This window comes from Spermophilus citellus (assembly GCF_964194105.1).
Source record: "Spermophilus citellus genome assembly, chromosome: 3".
In the NCBI taxonomy this organism is placed as follows: Eukaryota; Metazoa; Chordata; class Mammalia; order Rodentia; family Sciuridae; genus Spermophilus; species Spermophilus citellus.
In genome coordinates, this window is record NC_138184.1 from 25,721,787 (window position 1) to 25,740,486 (window position 18,700).

An 18,700-nucleotide genomic window follows, 5' to 3' on the forward strand; every position below is an offset into this window, starting at 1 on the left:
TTCTGCCCTGTTGAGGTCTGAGTCCACAAGGAGGGGCCCAGCTGTCTGGAAGACCCTGCCAAACCCTTTGGAACCCACTCAATGAACCAGCTCCTTTCACCTCCAGAGCAGGGATTCACAGGGTGCCCTGGTCCTTTGGTATCTAGAGCAAAAGTAGTACAACTCTCCCGGGTCTCAGATAAACACATGGATCTCTCATTGGCAGTAGGGGAACACCTGACCTTGCTCTTTAGAGTTTAAGACATAGTCCAGACTGGAGGAGCCCTGGTTTACTCACTAGTTCATCAGGTATTTATTGATCACCTAATTAGTGTCAAGCACACTAAGGTTCCAGGGACATAGGATCCTTGGTGTGGACCCTTCCGAAGGAGAAGATAGGCACCAATTGAATCATCCCAAGCAGATGTAAAATTGACATGAGTGTGGGATGTCCTCTGACCAGAGAGCTTGTCATTTGTCACCACCTTCATAAAACCCTTTTTCTGTGTTGGCCAGGAATCCCAAACTGCCTTCTTTTCTGGAAAGACTTTCCGGAAAAGCCAGAGTCCTTTGGAATAGGTCTAGTTTTCAGAAGTATTCAGGTCTTCAAGCTTGGGCCCTGGGATCCAGAGCATAGCAAAGCAGACTAACTAGGATGGGGGAACAGAAATTCACTACCAGCTCTAACCAAAGCAAGAAGCCATAGATGGGGCTCCAGGTGGTCCCTTTTGACTGTCAGACGGCAGTCGGCAGGGATTTGAGGGAAGGGGCTCCTGTTGAAGCCCAGTTGATTTCAAGAAATGTGCAGGGTGTTGGAGACACGCCTCCGTTTGGGTTGCAAAAAATCTGCCAAAGGTGGAAATATTTCCAGAGCATTTATGGGCGGAGCTTCACAATGTCCGCATCCTGAATGGCCCCGAGGTAGTAGGCGGGACTTTGAGAGAAAGACCGTTCCCCGTGGTGCCTGTGGGCGCGGCTTTGGAGGGCCAGTGGGAGGCGAGCTTGTCCTCAGAAAACCCTCTTTCTGGTTGGCTGAAGCAGGTTGGGCGTGACCTTGGGAGGACCTATCAAATCCGTCAGGCAGGCTGTCGGCAGTATACAGGCTTTTAAAGGCTGAGGGGCGGGTCCGCGCCTGCGCGGGAGGCAGTTTTTATTTCCTACTCTCTGTGGGCGAGGCCCAAGACTAGTCGCACTGTCTCAGCGGCGTAATGTTGAGGCTGCAGGTTGTTCTGGGCCACCTCAATGGCCGACCTAAGTCGCACCCGGCGCTGCAGGCTGCACCGTGCTTCAGTAGCTTCCCGCAAGCCTCGGCTGCGGACGTGGTTGTGGTGCACGGACGGCGCACCGCCATTGGCAAAGCGGGCCGCGGCGGCTTTAAGGTGAGGCCCCTGGGGGAATGGTGCCTGGGGTGAGACCGTGGGGGCTAGGGTCCGTTCATAAACTCAGTAGCCTCCGGGCTGCGGACACGCGTGCTGCAGTGCTTTCTCTGGCCGCGGAGGGTATCACAAACCAGGTTCACCGCAGCTGTGCATCCCGCTGCAGGACACCACCCCAGATGAGCTTCTGTCGGCCGTCTTGACTGCAGTTCTCCAGGACGTAAAGCTCAGGCCTGAGCAGTTGGGGGACATCTCCGTGGGTGAGTGCACCACCCAGGCCCGGCACAGGATGCTTCCCGGTCTTCTCCTCCCTCCAAAATCCTGCTTCCACACCTCCAGTCCCGTCTCCAGTCCCCTCTTCCAGTTCCCAAGCTGTCACTGAAGGGAACTGTGGAGTCCACTGACTTCAATGTGATCTCCTCCTGTGAGCCAATACACCCCCCAATCGCAGACATTTTGCTGCTCCTTATGTATTTTGACGAATAAGTATAAGGAAAATAGGTGTCCCAAGTGCAGAAATTCTAGCACCTAAGGGTTCCAGAGCACTCCAGAGACCTGAAGCCAAGGTTCTCTGTGCCCTGGATCGTATCTATTCCAGAGCAGAGATGAGAGAATGCCAACACTCATCAAGTTCAGTACCTTATTTGCAGATGGAGACACTGGGGATGGGGGTTGGTGGAAGATTTGCAACACAGGATTGAACATAGGGCCTTGAGCTGTGATTCAACACTGTTTTCCACCCCTACACCTCTTCCCTTGAACTATAGCAACATAGTATATATCACCATTTCATCCAATGAGTTCTTCACTTAAGCCACTCCTCTTTACAGTGACAGCAGTTCTTGGAGCAGGATGACTTGGGAAAAGTGTGCATATTCAGAATATTTCACTTGCCTGACTGCCAGTGCTGTTGGCCTTCAATCTTTGCACTGTGTCCCTCTTTCCCTCATGTCTTTCATGTTATGTGGAAAAGAAGGATAACTGCCCAGCCTTTGCTGATTTTGGAAGAGGAAGGTGCATGAGCATGTGAGCTTGGGACCCTCCAACATTGGGGTTCATATATGAACTGGACAAACTGTTGTTTGTCTGGCTCCCCTTACTCCATATGTTGAAATTCCAGAGCCTCAAGTGAGCCAGTTAATGGTTGATATTCCTGAAGAAAGATCTGGAATGTCTTCTTTCAGGTTCACAGCAGCACCTTAATTCCCAGGACACCATCTAGCATTGAATAAAGTTTTTCTTTTTTCTCTCCCACAGGAAATGTGCTTCAGCCTGGAGCTGGGGCCATCATGGCCCGGATTGCCCAGTTTCTGAGGTAAGTTATTTTACTTCTACCTCTGGCGTGGCCATGTGATTCTTGAGTGGGATCTGGCCCCTGAAAATTCACCTCATTGTAGTGGAGATCAGGATGGACATCAGATGTCAAAAGATGTCGGTGGAGGCAACCACAGTGCTTGGGATCCTGCTCTTCGGACCCAACCTTTCCCCTGCTTTAGGAGTGGGAAAGGGTGTGTTATCCAGACCACAGCCAAGACATGCAGGTCTGTGGGGCTGGGGCAAAGGTTTTCTGTGGCCTGGTTTGTATTAAAAAACAACATCTTGCTTACTTTTGGAAGTGTGGACTCTACTCCTTTGACAGGTAAATGACCCATGAAAACCTTGAAATGTGTCTTGCTTCCTTTGCTAAGTTGAGTAAGCTGGAAATTTCAGGCCCATCCCATTAGCAGAGGCCTAAAGATGGGGAGGATTCTGGGGTAGGGGAATCCTTGGCGGAGCTCTGATCATCTGGCCCTTCACTATTTGCTCTCCCAGATGGGCCCACATGTAGCCTCAGACCCAATTGTCTTTGTCCTTTGAGCTACATGGAATTGAAATAATAGGTACATTAGGCAGTGAGAGAGCAGCAAAGGAAACCCAACCTCTAGGAACTGGCAGAAGCTCAGACTGCTGAACCTGCAGTTCAGGGGTCTACCACTCCCTGTCTCCAGGACAGCCCCCAGCCTCATATCTCAGCTGCTCACTCATGTGACTTTCCACCTTTCAATTTAACTGTGTGCCTCCTCCTGTCCTCATGGAGTGCTACCCTTACCTGCTCTCTCTGCCCTAGCTAAATCCTGCCCCAAACACAGTCTCACCACTTGCACATGGCTTCCCCAAGCTCTCAGGCTTACAGTAAGAAATCTTCCTCTTCAGTAGGTAGCCTGTGCTTCCCTGCAGTGCAGAGTGTGCAGTGTGCCTGTGGCACTGACCCTGCTATTAATCTCCACTAGGATACACCCTCTGTGTGTTGGTTGGGCCTTCTCTAAGGCACAGTACTGTAGCTCCTCAGCATGAAACTGGTGGAGCACTGTGCTCAGGAGGAATTTTGGGAAAACTTGATGGAATTGGTGCAACTGGTATTATGGGATTAAGGTGGCTGGTCTACATTGCACAGGCCTAGGGAGCTATCCTCCCTTTGCAGAGTCTGGCCTGGGCACTAGCTTAGGGCTTCCCAAGCCTGGCTGCACCCCAGCACCATCAAAGGCATTCACTTCATAAAGTTCTAGATATGTATGAGGAGGGCCTGGAACTGTCCGCAGTTACTGCTGGCCTAGGCAGGTTCCACTGGGAAGACCAGTTCTCTTAAGTCCCAAGCTGAGCCTAGTGTGAGAGAATGAGAGCCCTAGAGCAAGGACTATTAGAATAGTGGTGCCTTGCAGAGCTCTTCATCCAGGTGAGAAGTGGCCCATGGGGAGAGAATGGAATGTGAAGGACCAACCTCATGGTTATTAGTAAGGCTAGGGAGGGTGGGGATGGGTGCTGGCATATATTTGAGACTTGACTTTTACTCTGGTGACCTGTCCCATCAACAAGCCCACTGCTCTGTTCTCTGAGGGAAGCAGAGAGGTCTAGTTGTCTTTGTTCAGTCACCAGAAGGAGAAAAAGAAGGACCTCTATGGCCCGATCAGGCTTCCCCACCTCAGCTTGAGGAGAATTATAAGATGGAAGAACATGTGCTTGTAGGGTCCTGGGGAGTGTGCACCTCTAGAGATGAGGTCTGCCCATCCCTGTCCCATGGTTCTGGTCTGGCATGGGCACTGGGCTACCAGGTTGTTCCAGATCTTTGCACCCTTTGATGGGAGCAGTCACATGGCCCAGGAGAACAGGCCTGCTATCCATGGGAGCCTAGCAGGGCAAGGGGATTGACTGATTGTGCCTCTCACCTTCTGTTTAGTGGCATCCCAGAGACTGTGCCTCTGTCCACGGTCAACAGACAGTGCTCATCAGGGCTGCAGGCAGTAGCCAACATAGCTGGTAAGTTGGGACTGGGTTGTGCTCTTGGCCAGAGCCTGGACTTATTCCTGCCCCTGAGGGTTAGTGTCAGTGATGTTGCTGTCTCTTGAGCCAGCAATAAGCATCTGAGAGGACTCTGAGCACAAAAAGAGTGCAGGAGCTCCCCTTGCCACTACTCCACACCTCCAGGACACCCCTGGGTATTTGTCTCTGGGGCTGGGCTGTGTGGCACCTAGAGGGAGAACAGATGGGACAGGGGCTCTGCTGCTCCCCGGACAGACAGACCTTGGTCAAGGATGGTTATGAAATGCTTTTGTTGCAGGTGGCATCAGAAATGGGTCTTATGACATTGGCATGGCCTGTGGGTAAGAATTTCTTTCTGCCAGAGCTCCTTAACCAATGGTGACAATCAAACTAATTTCCCTGTGCTCAGTTCTTTGAGGCCATGATTTGAGAATCATTCCCTGGTTCCTTTAGGCAGCTGGCTTGGTGTGGGTCCCTCTAGATGCAGCCTAGGAGTGGCCCCTAATTCTGGCTTCTCAGAAAAAGCTCACATGTGAATACTAGCAGGGGAGAAAAGGTGGCCTCTAAGCTTTCTCTCTTGGAAATCTGTCAGGCTGGAAAATGTGGGTAGCATAATGGGAAAATATAGCCACTGGACTTTCTTCTTCAGCTCTTACTGATTTTTGATTGTACTGAGAGAGAAATGGAAGTTTTAGTTCTCTAAACCAGGGCAGTCTTTCCTCTATGACTATTTGTTCATTTTCTCAGGTGTCTGTCCTCTGTATTACCTAGGTATCCAGGTGGAAACCACTGGCTCCCTACTGGCCTCCAAGGAACATAATCTGATATCTAATGTCTGCATTAGACATTAATCACTGTCTCCAACACCCAAACTATGACTCCATCTTTTCTTGCAGGAAATGTAGCTCCAGATTTTTTTTTTTTTCTTTTCAGTGTCTTCAGGTTTGGGCCAGGGGATGGGAGTTTCTGATACTTTTTAAGATAGGCTGAGGGAGCCCTTGGCAGGCTCAGGAGGTGATCAACCTGGGTTGTGACGTGCTTCTGCTTCTTTCTGTGTTTATTGACAGGAAGCATTTCTGGCCTCTATCCAGGTTCATGCTAAGCTGTACTGGGTTGTCCTAACCTATGTCCCAGTTGGAATAGAGCCAACACCACAATCAGGGACTTTAGCAGGTCAAGAGCTACAGCCCAGCCTGCCCTTTGATGTTTCTGGTGTACCTTTCTTACTAAGGTAGAACAGGGGCTGGGGAAGGGGTAACTTGAGGAGAAGTAGTGTGGTCTTCATGAGTTCCTAAGGGAGCTTCTATTCCCAATCAGGGTATGTATGGACTGAGGTACTAGGAGACTGATGATTTGAGCCTTGGCATCAGGCTTGGGAGTGAACTCCGGAGCCAGAATGCCTAACATGGGATCCAGGTTGGGTGACAATGCACTCAGGACCTCAGTTTTATCATCTACCTCAGGTCTGTCAAGGATTTTAAGAGGATTAAATGGAACAATGAATATCCCTAACACCATGGCGATGTGTACCTGTAGCTAATGCTGTAGAGCTTTCATGCCTGAAAAAGATTGGAAACTAGTGTTGTGAGCACCCCAGCACTCTGTCAAGGTCATTTACTGTGAGTCTTGAAGCCTTCTGCTTCCCTCCTCACAGTACTTTTAGAAGCCACCTAGCTTTCCTCTCATACCTCCTGTCATGTAAGTCAGGTTGCTCTTAGATGTGATCTTTGCCCTGACTAAAGATATTTATCTAAATTGTGGCCCCTGAGGGCAGGGCCTGCATTTACTGCATAAGTTTTCTGGACTGTCATGTCTATTTCAAAGCTTTCTGTGGGAACTACCAATTGGCTGGTTCAGCAGATGTATAGGGAAGCATGTCCCTGCCCCTTGGGGGCCACAATTTAGATAAATATCTCCCTTGGAGAGTGGACTCTGCAGTGCTCTGTCCTGGGGTGCAGGTAGAGACAGGGCTCAGCAGCCCCCTAGCCCCAGCTGTACCTCACTTGTCTGTGCCTCCCAGACAAGGCACTGCACTTCCCGAGGACTCCCGGGCTATTTCCCAACACTTGCCACATGTCCTGTATCCTTGGGTGTGTTCCTATTAGGGCTCAGCTCCCTCCTCCTTCTCCTCAGGGTGGAGTCCATGTCCCTGGCTGACAGAGGGAACCCTGGAAATATCACTTCACGCTTGCTGGAGAATGAGAAGGCCAGAGACTGCTTGATCCCCATGGGGTGAGTGCCCATCCATAGCTCTGTGTACCTGTGCCCCTTCAGCTCTGTCTCTTCAGGAGCAGGCACTGGCCACACAAGTGGACATATGTCAGCAGCAGACTCTGGGAATCTTATCTGGTTCCTGCAGAGTATCTTTTGCCCCTGCCTGAAGTCCTATTTGAGCATGTATATATGAAGGCTGAGGAATTTTCTCATCTATGACTGGTGATGCCGAGGCTTGGCCTGCTTCCTGAGTGTGGCATCTACTTTTTAGGGACTCTGAGCATGACACTTGATGCTGTTTTTGCTTCCTGTTCCTGAGGTCCCCAAATCTTCTCTGAACCCAAGTTTCCAAAAATAGTCCACTTTGTCATGACCCCTCTGAGGTGTTTAGTCACAAGTAGCCAGATATCAGTATCTTTCCATACCATGGGAGCCTAGTGTTGCAAGTGGGGAGCTTTTTATCCCTACCATGCCGATGAGGGACCTTGGGGCCTGTCAGATGCAACCTATGAAGTATGCTGCATCAGGCCAGTAGCTTGGTCAGCAGCCAGTGTCATCAAGGTCTGTCCATCTCCAGGGGCTGTGGACAGGGAGGCCTGACTCCCATGCATGTTGAGGCTGGAGAGGGCTATGTCTTAGCCTAGTCCACATACCATTTCTTCAAAGATAGTGTGAAGAACAGAAGCTCAGACTGCAAAGCCTAGCCATGGATCTGGGCTCCTAGGACAAGGACAGGCCCAGCCATGGTGATCAGAAAGCCAAGGTTTGGCCTTTCCAGAGGTGGGCATCCTAATCACCCCACATGAAAGCACTGTCTTTGAGGCATAGGGGAAGCTGGCAAAGTGTGGCAGTTAGTATCCCCAATATACCTTCCTTCCCCTCTCCTCTGTGCTGAGGCAGCTCACCCAGAGAACACACTCTCTTCTGCTCTGCTGCCAATGCAGGCTGCCCTCCCTCTTTTGTGAGGGGGTGTCTTTGGTGTATGAACTCTGAGCATCTGGCCAGCATTGGTGACTCCCTGTCTGCCCCATTCCAATGCTGGAGGTGGAGTGCCACTGCCGAATTCCCCAGTACTGACTCTGTGGCATGAATGGCCCTGGTCCCCATGCTGCCAGCCTTATGCCCAGCTGGGTACTACTTTTGTCCTAGGATAACCTCAGAGAACGTGGCTGAGAAGTTTGGCATTTCACGAGAGAAGCAGGATACCTTTGCGCTCGCCTCCCAGCAGAAGTGAGTGCTGCTTGGAGTGGAACCTTGAAAGGACTGGAGGGTGAGGTTGTGAGGCCATCCTGGGTGGTCTGAGGTCTGAGGTGGATGTGTCCCAAGAGTACAGCTATGTACTAGGGGTTTACAAGCCTCCTGCCTCCCAGCTGGGGATCGGAAAGGGGGCAGTGCCATTCTGAGCTGGTGGCTCTTCCCTATTCTCCTGCTGACTGTCCATGCAGAGTACCTTCTCCCTACCTAGGCCTCAATTCCTTCTTGGTTCTTTGGAGCATAATGAGGAGGAGGATTCGTCTTTACCTGCTGCTCAGAACTGAACGTGGTAGCCATAGGCTCCTCAGGAACCTAGAGTGTGGGGTCAACTATGCTGTGGACCTGCTATGTTAGCTTCTGTAGCAGGCCTGGGTCTGGGGAAGCATCCTGAGACCAGGGCTAGGGCCGATGTCACAGAAATACAGGGGCTCAGGCCTCTGGGGCAACAGCCAACAGGTTTGGACAATCCTGGCCAGACTAAGGAAGGATAGCGAAGACAGGGAGTGGGCTTCTCCAAGGCAGGGACTGTTAGCCTCTTGGGTCAAGTTGCCTTGTGGGTTTTGCTAGAAGCTCTGGTTCCTACCATTGAAATGCCCCTAGGTGTCGTAGTTTACATACGCTGTAAGGGTAACCCTAAAATACCTCAGGGTTCAATTCTGTTTGAATTGGAAAAGACATCATAGAGATTAGGATGTGTCATTTTAGATTTGGGGAATCTCAGGAAGGGGTGAAATTCAGATGTTGGGTAACCCCAGAAAGCTAGCAGAAGCCATCACAAATGTTCCTGGGGCTCCAGCCTCAGACTAGCAGAGGCAACTGACAGGCAAAGGGCTCTAAAAAGCAAACACCACCTGCAAGCTCCCTTCTCCCCACTGAGTTTAGAATCAGCCATGATGTGGACACCTGGGGTTGATAGCAAAGGAGGCTCTGGATGTCCCTAGCAAGGCTCCCTCTCCACAGGGCAGGTTTCCTCAGGACCTCTAGACAGTCTCTCTGATGTCCGCTAGGACCAGACATGTCTCTGAATTTAGCAGGCTGAGGTTGCATGTCTGCCACAATGGGCCAGAGTGGGGACAGGAGGAAGGGAGCTCCAGGGGAGCCTGAGCCCGTCTGTCTGCTGCTGGCAGGGCAGCAAGAGCCCAGAGCAAGGGCTGTTTCCGCGCTGAGATTGTGCCTGTGACCACCACCATCCACGATGACAAGGGCACCAAGAGGAGCATCACTGTGTCCCAGGATGAGGGAATCCGCCCCAACACCACCATGGAGGGCCTGGCCAAACTGAAGCCTGCTTTCAAGGATGGCGGCTCTACCACAGCTGGTGAGTACGGGCCAGGGTGCTGGGGTAGGGCTGCCACCAGGGACTGTCACCAGGCTGGCTTTTCTGCTCTGGAGTCTGGGGCAGACCAGGTCCCTTGGCAACCCCTGGTGGCAGCCTGGGTTGATAGCTAAGAAGACTCTGAATGGCCCCAGGCGTCCTTCCCTCCCTAGGGCAGCATTTCCTCAGGACCTCCAGCCAGTCTCTCAAATGTCCCGTAGGACTAGACATATCCCCAGAGTTAGTAGGCTAAAGTTGCATGTCTGCCACAGTGGGCTGGTTCTCCTCTGCTCTGCCCTGATCCCTCCTCACCCCAACTCTTTCTCCCTAGGAAACTCTAGCCAGGTGAGCGATGGAGCAGCTGCCATCCTCTTGGCCCGGAGGTCGAAGGCAGAAGAGTTGGGCCTCCCCATCCTCGGGGTCCTGAGGTCCTATGCAGTGGTTGGAGTCCCACCTGATGTCATGGGCATTGGACCTGCATATGCCATCCCTGCAGCCTTGGAGAAAGCAGGTCAGGTGGCTCCTTCAGACCCTAGACCTGGGTCCCCTCATGCCCTGCTGCTGGGGATGGGGGTAGAACTGTGGGTGCTGCAGAGTAAAGATGGGGCAGGCTGGCACTTCATACCCAAGGCCTTTGTGACGCATAGCTGAGACCCCGTCACCTGTCTGATATGACAGCACACTAGGCAATTGTGGGCCTGTGAATAGGTGGGGTCTGGGAAGACCTGGAAGCCTGCCCATGGGCCTCTGTCAGCTAAGGTCTGAACCTCACCTGCAGGACTGACAGTGAATGACGTGGACATCTTTGAGATCAATGAGGCCTTTGCAAGCCAGGTGAGTCTTAGTCTCCCCATTGCCTGGGCCCTGGGCACCCAGTGGGAGCCAGTGGACAAACCATGCAGGGGAGGGGGCCAGCGTGTCCAGGCACTGCTCTGGCTCCTTCCAGGCTGTCTACTGTGTGGAGAAGCTAGGAATCCCCCCTGAGAAGGTGAACCCTCTGGGAGGAGCGGTGGCCCTGGGACACCCCCTGGGCTGCACTGGGGCACGACAGGTCATCACGCTGCTGAATGAGCTGAAACGCCGTGGGAAGAGGTGAGGCTGTTCCCCTTGGGGTGATGTGGGGTGTCATGGGGGATGCTGAGCTGGGGCATCGAAGGGTGGAAGCTTGGGGAGGTCAATATGCACAGATGTGCACTTTGAACTGGGCATATAGGGACATGATATCTATTGTCCCTGAGGGTCAGCCTTGAAAGGGATACCTGGCCTTCAGAGGGTATCTGCCACTGAGTGCCTAAGTGGGCAGTCAGGGGACTAATTTCCCACAGATCTGGTCCTGTTCACGAGGACCTTGGTCAGGGGTTTGGGCCTCTTCCCAGAGTGCCTGTGCCCAGCCAACCTAGTTCCCTCTCCCAGGGCGTATGGAGTGGTGTCCATGTGCGTTGGCACTGGGATGGGAGCTGCAGCTGTCTTCGAATACCCTGGGAACTGAGTCCCTGGCTCAAGGCACTACCCAGAGAGTGACTCTAGGGAAGCAAATCCACGTGGGACATTCATCACTGGTGGTGGGGACAAATCGAGGCACTTAAACTAATTTGGAAACTGTGAACACTGATGACACAGTACAGGAGTGGGTGGGTGTTGGTTCTTACTACCAGGCCCCCTCTAGCTGGGCCAGACAAAGCCAGTGTGCGTCACCAGGCCCCCATGTAAATCCTAGGGAACTGTGGTCTCATGAATGAGGGTAGAATGGACATAATAATAATAAACATTTGTTATCTCATCTTGATGGCTGGATTTTTCCAAGGGTGGGTATTTTCCTTCTGAGTAGTGAGTCTGAACTGCCCTAGTCTCCACAGTGGTATAACTTTTTTTGTGTTAGCTCTGGGGACTTACAATGCAGGTCCTAGGCCAAGACCATTGCTCTGTAGGGGGTTCCTCCATCCCAGGAGCTGTTCAGAACCCCCCAGTCCATGTCCCTACATCCCCTTCCCTCAGCTGGTTCTGTTCTGATCACTGCACTCTCCACACTCCCAGGGGCAGGATGATGTTCTATATAATTCTGCTGAAACAGTAAATTGTGAGTTCTCACAGAAAGGCTTCTAATGTCGACTGCAGTGTGGGGAGCACATCCTCTAAGCCCTTGCCTGCCCTCAGAGTGCACCAGATGTGGAGTGCAAATGTGTTTAAAGTCAGCACAATGATCATCTCAGAGAGTGACCTGACCTGCACAGAAAAGGATGTGTGAGGGGGCCAATAGGAAAGCACACAGGCCTGTGCAGAGAGAACTATACTCTCCTCAAAATGGACTGTGAGGAGAAGAAGCATGTGGCCTACAGAATAACTGGTGGCCCTGGCAGTGCTTCCATGCTTATAATGCTAATTTGAACTATTTTCATGCATTAGAGCACCACATGTGATTTAATTCTCTTAAAAACCTAGATAGCACTTAGGTATGTGTCCCCTTTTATAGAGGAGGATACTGAGGTCCTGAATGGTGGGCAATTTGTCATGGTCATCCTAATTAAGGGATTCTAGGCCAAGAGCTTGTTCCCAGCTAGACTGGCCTGAGCAATACTTCACCCTCCGACTCTTGGCAATGGTCAGCATGTGCCAGTGCCACTGGTGTTGTCCCTTCCCTTCAGACACTAAGATCCAAGATTTCTCAGAATCACAGTTCTTAACCTGCTTGGTAATCAAATGGCTCCAGAGGAACTTACGAGGCTCCAGTCGTGCTTCTTACATCACTCGCATCTGTTGCACAGTGAGACCAGGGAAGGTGAGAGACACTAAATGGCAGGGGATGCAGTGACCTTCGCCCTGCCAGAGTCCCTGTTTGTGGACTTTGGATCTCTTCCAACTAAGACACAGGCCAGGCAACCAAGTAGAGGTCATCTCAGCCCTGGTCAAGGGCCAGTGATGCTTCCTGTCCAGAAACATCCAGAGAGGATCCCAAGGCAGCCCAAAAGGTCAGAACCGGTGCTACTTACCTCCTGAGGAAGTCAGAGCCTCCTCAGCTTTAGTTTCCAAAGAACAGAGACTTTTTCAAGCCTGAAAAGTTTTCAAGAGAGCCAGGTGCAGTATCTGTAATTCAGTTACCAAAGAGACTGAAGGATAAGGTTTGCAAGTTTGAGATTAGTGAGGGGAACTTAGCAAGATCTTCCCTCAAAAATGAAAAAGATCTAGAATGTAGCTCCCTAGTCACACCCTCTGGCATTCACTATCCAAAGCAGTAAAAAGTGGGGAGAAATTGTGAGAAGAACCTTAGAGGCTACCTGTCCTCACCTGCAAGTACTCAGGCAGGGTTTTTTCCCTGAGTAGCCAGATTTGGGGGTCACTCCTAGGCTGCATCAAGAGGGACCTACACCAAGCCAGCTACCTAAGGGAACCATGGAATGATCCTCAAATCATGGCCTCTGAGAACTGACCAGAGGGAAAGTAGTTTGATTGTCACCATTGGTTAAGGAGCTCTGGCAGAAAGCAAGTGTTATCCACAGGCCTTGCCAATGTCATAAGACCCATTTCTGATGCCATCTGCAACAAAAGTATTTCATAACCATCCTTGACCAAGGTCTGTTTGTCCTGGGAGCAGCAGAGCCCCTGTCCTACCTGATTTCTAGGTGCCACTCAGTCTAACCCCAGAGACAAAAATCCAGGGGTGTCCTGGAGGTGTGGGGCAGTGGCAAGGGGAGCTCTTGCACTCAGTATACTCAGAGTCCTCTCAGAAATGCTACTGCTGGCCCAGGAGACAGTGATATCTCCTAACCCTTAGGGGCAAGACTAAGCCCAGGCCTTGGCCAAGGGCACAACCCAGTCCCAAATTATCAGCTATGTTGGCCACTGCCTACAGTCCTGATGAGCACTTTCTGTTGACATGGACAGAGGCACAGTCTCTGGGATGCCACTGAAACAAAGTGAGAGGCACAATCAGTCAATCCTCCTGCCCTGCTAGGCTCCCATGGATAGCAGCCCTGTGCTCCTGGGCCATGTGACTGTTCCCATCAAAGGGTGCAAAGATCTGGAACAACCTGGTAGTCCAGTGCCCATGCCAGACCAGAACCATGGGACAGGGATGGGCAGACCTCATCTCTAGAGGTGCACACTCCCCAGGACCCTACAAGCCACTTCTCACCTAGATGAAGAGCTCTCTACAGGGCACCACTGTTCTAATAGTCCTTGCTCTAGAGTTCCCATTCTCTCACACTGGGCTCAGAGTTATAAGGACTGGTCTTCCCAGTGGAATCTGCCCAGGACAGCAGTAACTGGGGACATTTGCAAACTATCCACATACATACCTAGAACCTTAGGGACTGAATGCACCTGGGGGTTCTGGGGTGCAGCCAAGTGAGGGAACCCTTGAGCTAGCACTCAGACTGCACAAGGCCTCCCAGGTGGATGGCTCCCTAGGCCCGTGCAACCCAGACCAGCCACCTTAATCCCATAACACTAGTTGTCACCAGTTCCACCAAGTTTTCCTAAAAACCCTCCTGAGCACAGGGCTCCACTGATTTCATGCTGAGGAATTACAGTACTATGCCCTAGAGGAGGTCCGACCAACACAGAGTGTATCCCACAGGAGATGAATAGCAGGGTCAGGTATCACAGTCGCATCACAGGGAAGCACAGGCTACCTGCTGGAAAGGAAGATCTCTCACTGTAAGTCTGAGAGCTTAGGGAAGATATGTGCAAGTGGTGAGATTGTGTTTGGGGCAGGATTTAGCTAGGGCAGAGAAAGTAGGTAGGAACAGCACTCCATGGGAACAGAATTGGCATAGTAGGGAGGACAGAAGGAGGCAGATAGTTTAACTGAAAGGAGAAAAAGTCACATGAGTGAGCAGCTGGGAGGTGAGGCTGAAGAGTTGTTCTGGAGACAGGGAGTGGGAGACCCTGAACTGGGGGTTCAGCAGTCTGAGCTTCTGCCAGTTCCTAGAGGTTGGGTTTCCTTTGCTGCTCTCTCACTGGCTAATGTCCCTATTATTTCAACTCAATGCAGCTCAAAGGACAAAGACAATTGGGTCTGAGGCTACATGTAGAAACAACAGAACACTCCAGCCCCATCTGGGAGAGCAAGTGGTGAAGGGCCAGATGATCAGAGCTCCACCAAGGATCCCCCTGCCCCAGAGTCCTCCCCATCTTCAGGCTTCTGCTAATGGGATGGGCCTGGAGTTTCCAGCTTGCTCAACTAGCAAAGGAAGCTAAGTCACAGTTCAAGGTTTTCGTGGGTCATTTACCTGATAGAGGAGGAGAGTCCACACTTCCAAAAGTAAGCAACAGGTTGTTTTTGAATAAAAATCAGGCCACAGAAAACCTTTGCCCCAGTCCCACAGACCTGTATGTCTTGGCTCTGGTCTGGCTAACTCACCATTTCCCACTGCCAAAGTAGGGGAAAGGTTGGGTCCAGAGAGCAGCATCTCAAGCACTCTGGTTGCCCTGACATCTTTTGACATCTGATGTCCATCTGGATCCCTGCTTCCAATAGGCTGAATTTTCAGGGGCCATGACTCACTCAAGATTCACAACTGCTTACCAAGAGGTAGAAGTAGAAAAGGTTATCTCCGAAACTGGGTAATCCAGGCCACAATGGCCCCAGCTCCAGGCTGGATCTCATTTCTGATGGACAAAAGTTATTATTCAGTTCCAGGCAGTATCCTGGGAACTAAGGTACAGCTGTGAGTACCAAAGAGAAGACATTCTAGATCTTTCTTCATCATATGTCCTTGGCAAGTTCACTAATATTCTGAAGTTTCAAGGCCTAGAGAGGTACAGCCAGATACACAACATCCCATCCAGGTCATATACCATTCTCCATGCTGAAGGATCCCAAGCTTATCCACAGTGGTGTCCTGTAGTTCAGGAGATCAAGGGACCATGGCTTAGATACACAGCCACCTCTGGTATAGAAAGAATCCAAGCAGATGACCCTGATGAGCTTCTGTTTGCTGTCTTGACTGTGGGTCTATAGGACAGGAAGCTGAGGCTTGAGCAGCTGGGAGACATCTCTGTGGGTGAGTGCACCCCCCAAGCCCTGTTCTGGGAACTCCCTGTCTTCTTCTCCCTCTGGTGTCCTTCTTCCATGCCTTCAGACCCCAAGTTGTCACTGAGGGGAGTAACAGTAGACTCTGCTGAGTTCACCATAATTGCCTCCTGAGAGTCAGAGAGCCCCTATCCCCAGAGGCTTTGTGCCCCCTCCAGGCACATTCTGCATATGATGGAGGATAGAAATCAGAAATGCCTATTGGCAGACATTCCAAGCCTCAGAGGTCTCCGGAAACTCCAGGAGGCAGGAGACCACAGTTGTCTGTGCCCCTTGTTTTCCTGCCTATGTCTATGTTAGGCCAGAATATCAAAAAACACCTGGTCCAGCCCACCATTTACAGACTGAGAATAAGGCTCCTGAATTTGCTATGGAGCTAGGTCTCGACCCAGCACTTCACCCTTAATTCCAACCCTGCCTCTCACCCTACACTTCTACCCTTGATATGTAACAAAATCTTACAAGACATCCAGAGTGTCTTCATCTTGCTTAGGGTGGGAATCATTGTTCCTCCTGTCTGCAGTGACAGCAGGTCCTGGAGGAGGACCTCAGGGGATGTGTGCACTTCCATTATCTCATTTCCATCATCCAAGTTCCAGTGCTGTTGGCCTTCAAGCTTCTGCATTATGTTCCTCTTTCCCTCCTGTCTTCCATGTTACCTGGAAGGCAGGACAACTGCCCAGTCTGTGCTGATTTGGAAGAAGGGGATGGTGACTGGGCAAGTGAGCTTGGGACCTTCCAGCATTGGGGCTGGTATGAACTGGGCAACCTGATGAGTGTCTGGAGGTTCCTCAATACGTTAGGCATGGAACCAACATATGAACCAGCTGTACCTCAAAAAGTTATCACTCTGTAGTGATACACACATACCTGTGTTCATAGCAGGACAATCCAGAATAGCTAGACTATGGAACCAACCTCAGAGTCCTTCAATGGATGAATGGATAAAGAAAATGTGGTATATATCACAATGGAGTTTTATTCAGCCATAAAGAAAAATAAAATTATGTCATGTGCAGAAAAATGGATGGAACTAGAGACCGTCATGTTAAGAAAAATTAGTCGAACTCCAGAGGAGAAGGGTCTTACATTTCCTCTCCTGTGTGGAAGCCAGAGAGGAAAGGAAAAGAAAGGGGGGGGGCGGATCTCATGAAAATCAAGGGGAGATCAGTAGAGGAAAGGGACCAAGATGTAAGTGGTGGGGAGGGCGGGGGGAAGTACAGGGCAATGATATTGGCCAAATTATATTGTATCATGTGCATGCATGAATATCTAACAACGAATCCCATCGTTGTACAACTATAACGTACCAATAAAAAAATGGGTGGGAAAAAAATGAATTAAACCCCTTCCCTAAAAAAAGAATCTACAAAAAAAATAATTCTCTGCACTTTCCCTGGGAGCACAGCACAGGTGACAGTCAGAGCACAGGTGACAGTGCTTCACAGCACTACAGAAACTCTGAAGAAGCCAGGAGTTTATTGCCCAGGCAACCTTGATCCTGGGCTCTACACCCATCTCTAGTTGACACAACTCAGACTAAGTGACCTTCTCAGGAGACAAAAGATGTGGCCCCTGAGGGCCTAACCCTGGGTTAGCCTTCACCCACACAAATTTCATGAGAGTCTCTGAGCAACATAATGATAGGACTTGTAGTAGCCCTATTTTGTGGTTGGGAAACCAAGGTTCAGAAAGGTCAAGGGGCTTGCCCAGGGACCCACAGCCCATCTGTCTTCAACATGCATACTCTGCACACAACACTTTCCTGTGGCTATGGCCCACATGTCTGCCTATGGCATGGGAACAGTATTTGGCCGTTATGCATGGGGTCATCAAGTGTGATAATGTCTGATAGCTCCACTGTCTATGGGACAGTGTTGTCTACTCTGGCCACTTGTAATGGCTTCCAGACTCCCGCTGGGGCTTCAAAATGTACTTCTGGCTATTCTATTCTGTGGGGAAAAGATAGGGTGTGTCAGGTTGCACATCCCACAGTTAGGATCAAACCCTGCTCTATTTGAACCTCTTGGGCTCTGGGCCTTCTCCAGCTGCTAGTGCCATGGGCAGCTACACAGATCTGACAAGCTGGATGTTATGGTTTAGATATGAGGTGTCTCCCCAGAGCTCATGTGTGAGACAATCCAAGAGGGTTAGAGGTGAAATGATTGGGTGATGAGAGCTTTACCCAAAAGTGAGTTAATCCCTTAATGTAGATTAATTGGGTGGCAACAGTAGGCAGGTAGGAGATGACCGGAGGAGGTGGGTCACTGAGGGGCATGCCTTTGGGGTATATTTTTTGCTCTGGGTGAGTAGAGCTCTCTCCCTGCTTCCTGGTGGCCAAGTGCTGAGCCACATTCCTCCACCACACTCTTCCTCCATGATGTCCTTCCTGCCTTACCTTGGGACCTGAAGAATGGAGTCAGCTGTTTATGTACTGAGACGTTTGAAATTGTGAGCATCAAATAAACTTTTCCTCCTCTAAAATTGTTCTTGTGAGATCTTTGGGTCACAGCAGTAAAAAGCTGACTAAAACATTGAGCATGCACACACACACACACACACACACACACACACACACGTTCTGACCAGCCCCAAAGGATGTCAGTAGGGGTCTGGCCATCTGGATAAGGCAGAAGATAAGGCTTGTGTCCTTCTGTTCCTTGTCCTGGACTCCCATTCTAAGGCTCCTGGGAATGGAATGAAGATCCAGCGATGGTGCAGTGATGGCAGTGACTCCAACCCAGCAATGTGTGCCTGTCTGTGGGCAGCTGGACCTCCTGTGCTAGTACATTACATGAGTGCCAGAAGTTTCCTAGACCATCAGCTTCCACTCCCTCACTTATCCTGTTGATCTACCTGACACAGCTCAGAAGCTCAAGAGCAGCCTGTGTCTGACACCTGGCCCACCTGAGACTTTTGCTAAGCTTGCCTATCACTTTTACACCTACACTTTTACACCTGGCCCTTCCCAGCCAGGCATCCTGCTTGTCCTGTTGCCTTTGCCTGGACTACCTGCTTTCTCTCTCTGAGAAGCATGGCTCCACCTTAGAATCTAGAGTCCTGTCTGGATTCTGTCTAAATCCTGTCCAGATGTAATGAGGTAGGGCACACTCTCTTGACTTGGGGGTCTCAGAACAGCAGATATGAGAACTCAGAAGCCTCCTTTTAGATATGGATAGGTCAGTCCTTGAGGGTCTGGTTGTGGTGGTCGTTTGGGTAGGAGGTAAGGGAGAA

The 18,700-nt window shown here is 50.8% G+C and overlaps 1 protein-coding gene across 3 annotated transcripts; it reads left to right on the forward strand.

Annotated features, from left to right (window-relative positions):
- Positions 1–1,099: 1,099 nt before the first annotated feature.
- LOC308644376 (3-ketoacyl-CoA thiolase, peroxisomal) lies at positions 1,100–11,207 on the forward strand. Of its 3 annotated transcripts, XM_081285418.1 has the most exons (12): positions 1,102–1,358; positions 1,522–1,615; positions 2,613–2,670; positions 4,570–4,649; positions 4,951–4,993; positions 6,786–6,884; positions 8,016–8,096; positions 9,248–9,438; positions 9,767–9,946; positions 10,214–10,269; positions 10,382–10,527; positions 10,849–11,207. In XM_081285418.1, exons 1-12 carry the CDS (start codon positions 1,188–1,190, stop codon positions 10,922–10,924), a joined length of 1,275 nt encoding a protein of 424 aa, XP_081141544.1. In that variant the 5' UTR covers positions 1,102–1,187; the 3' UTR covers positions 10,925–11,207. The 3 variants fall into 3 exon arrangements, with proteins under 3 accessions (XP_081141545.1, XP_081141544.1, XP_081141546.1); XM_081285420.1 differs by lacking the exon at positions 1,522–1,615 and having other exon boundaries at positions 1,260–1,358; XM_081285419.1 differs by lacking the exons at positions 1,522–1,615; positions 4,951–4,993 and having other exon boundaries at positions 1,100–1,358.
- Positions 11,208–18,700: the final 7,493 nt, after the last annotated feature.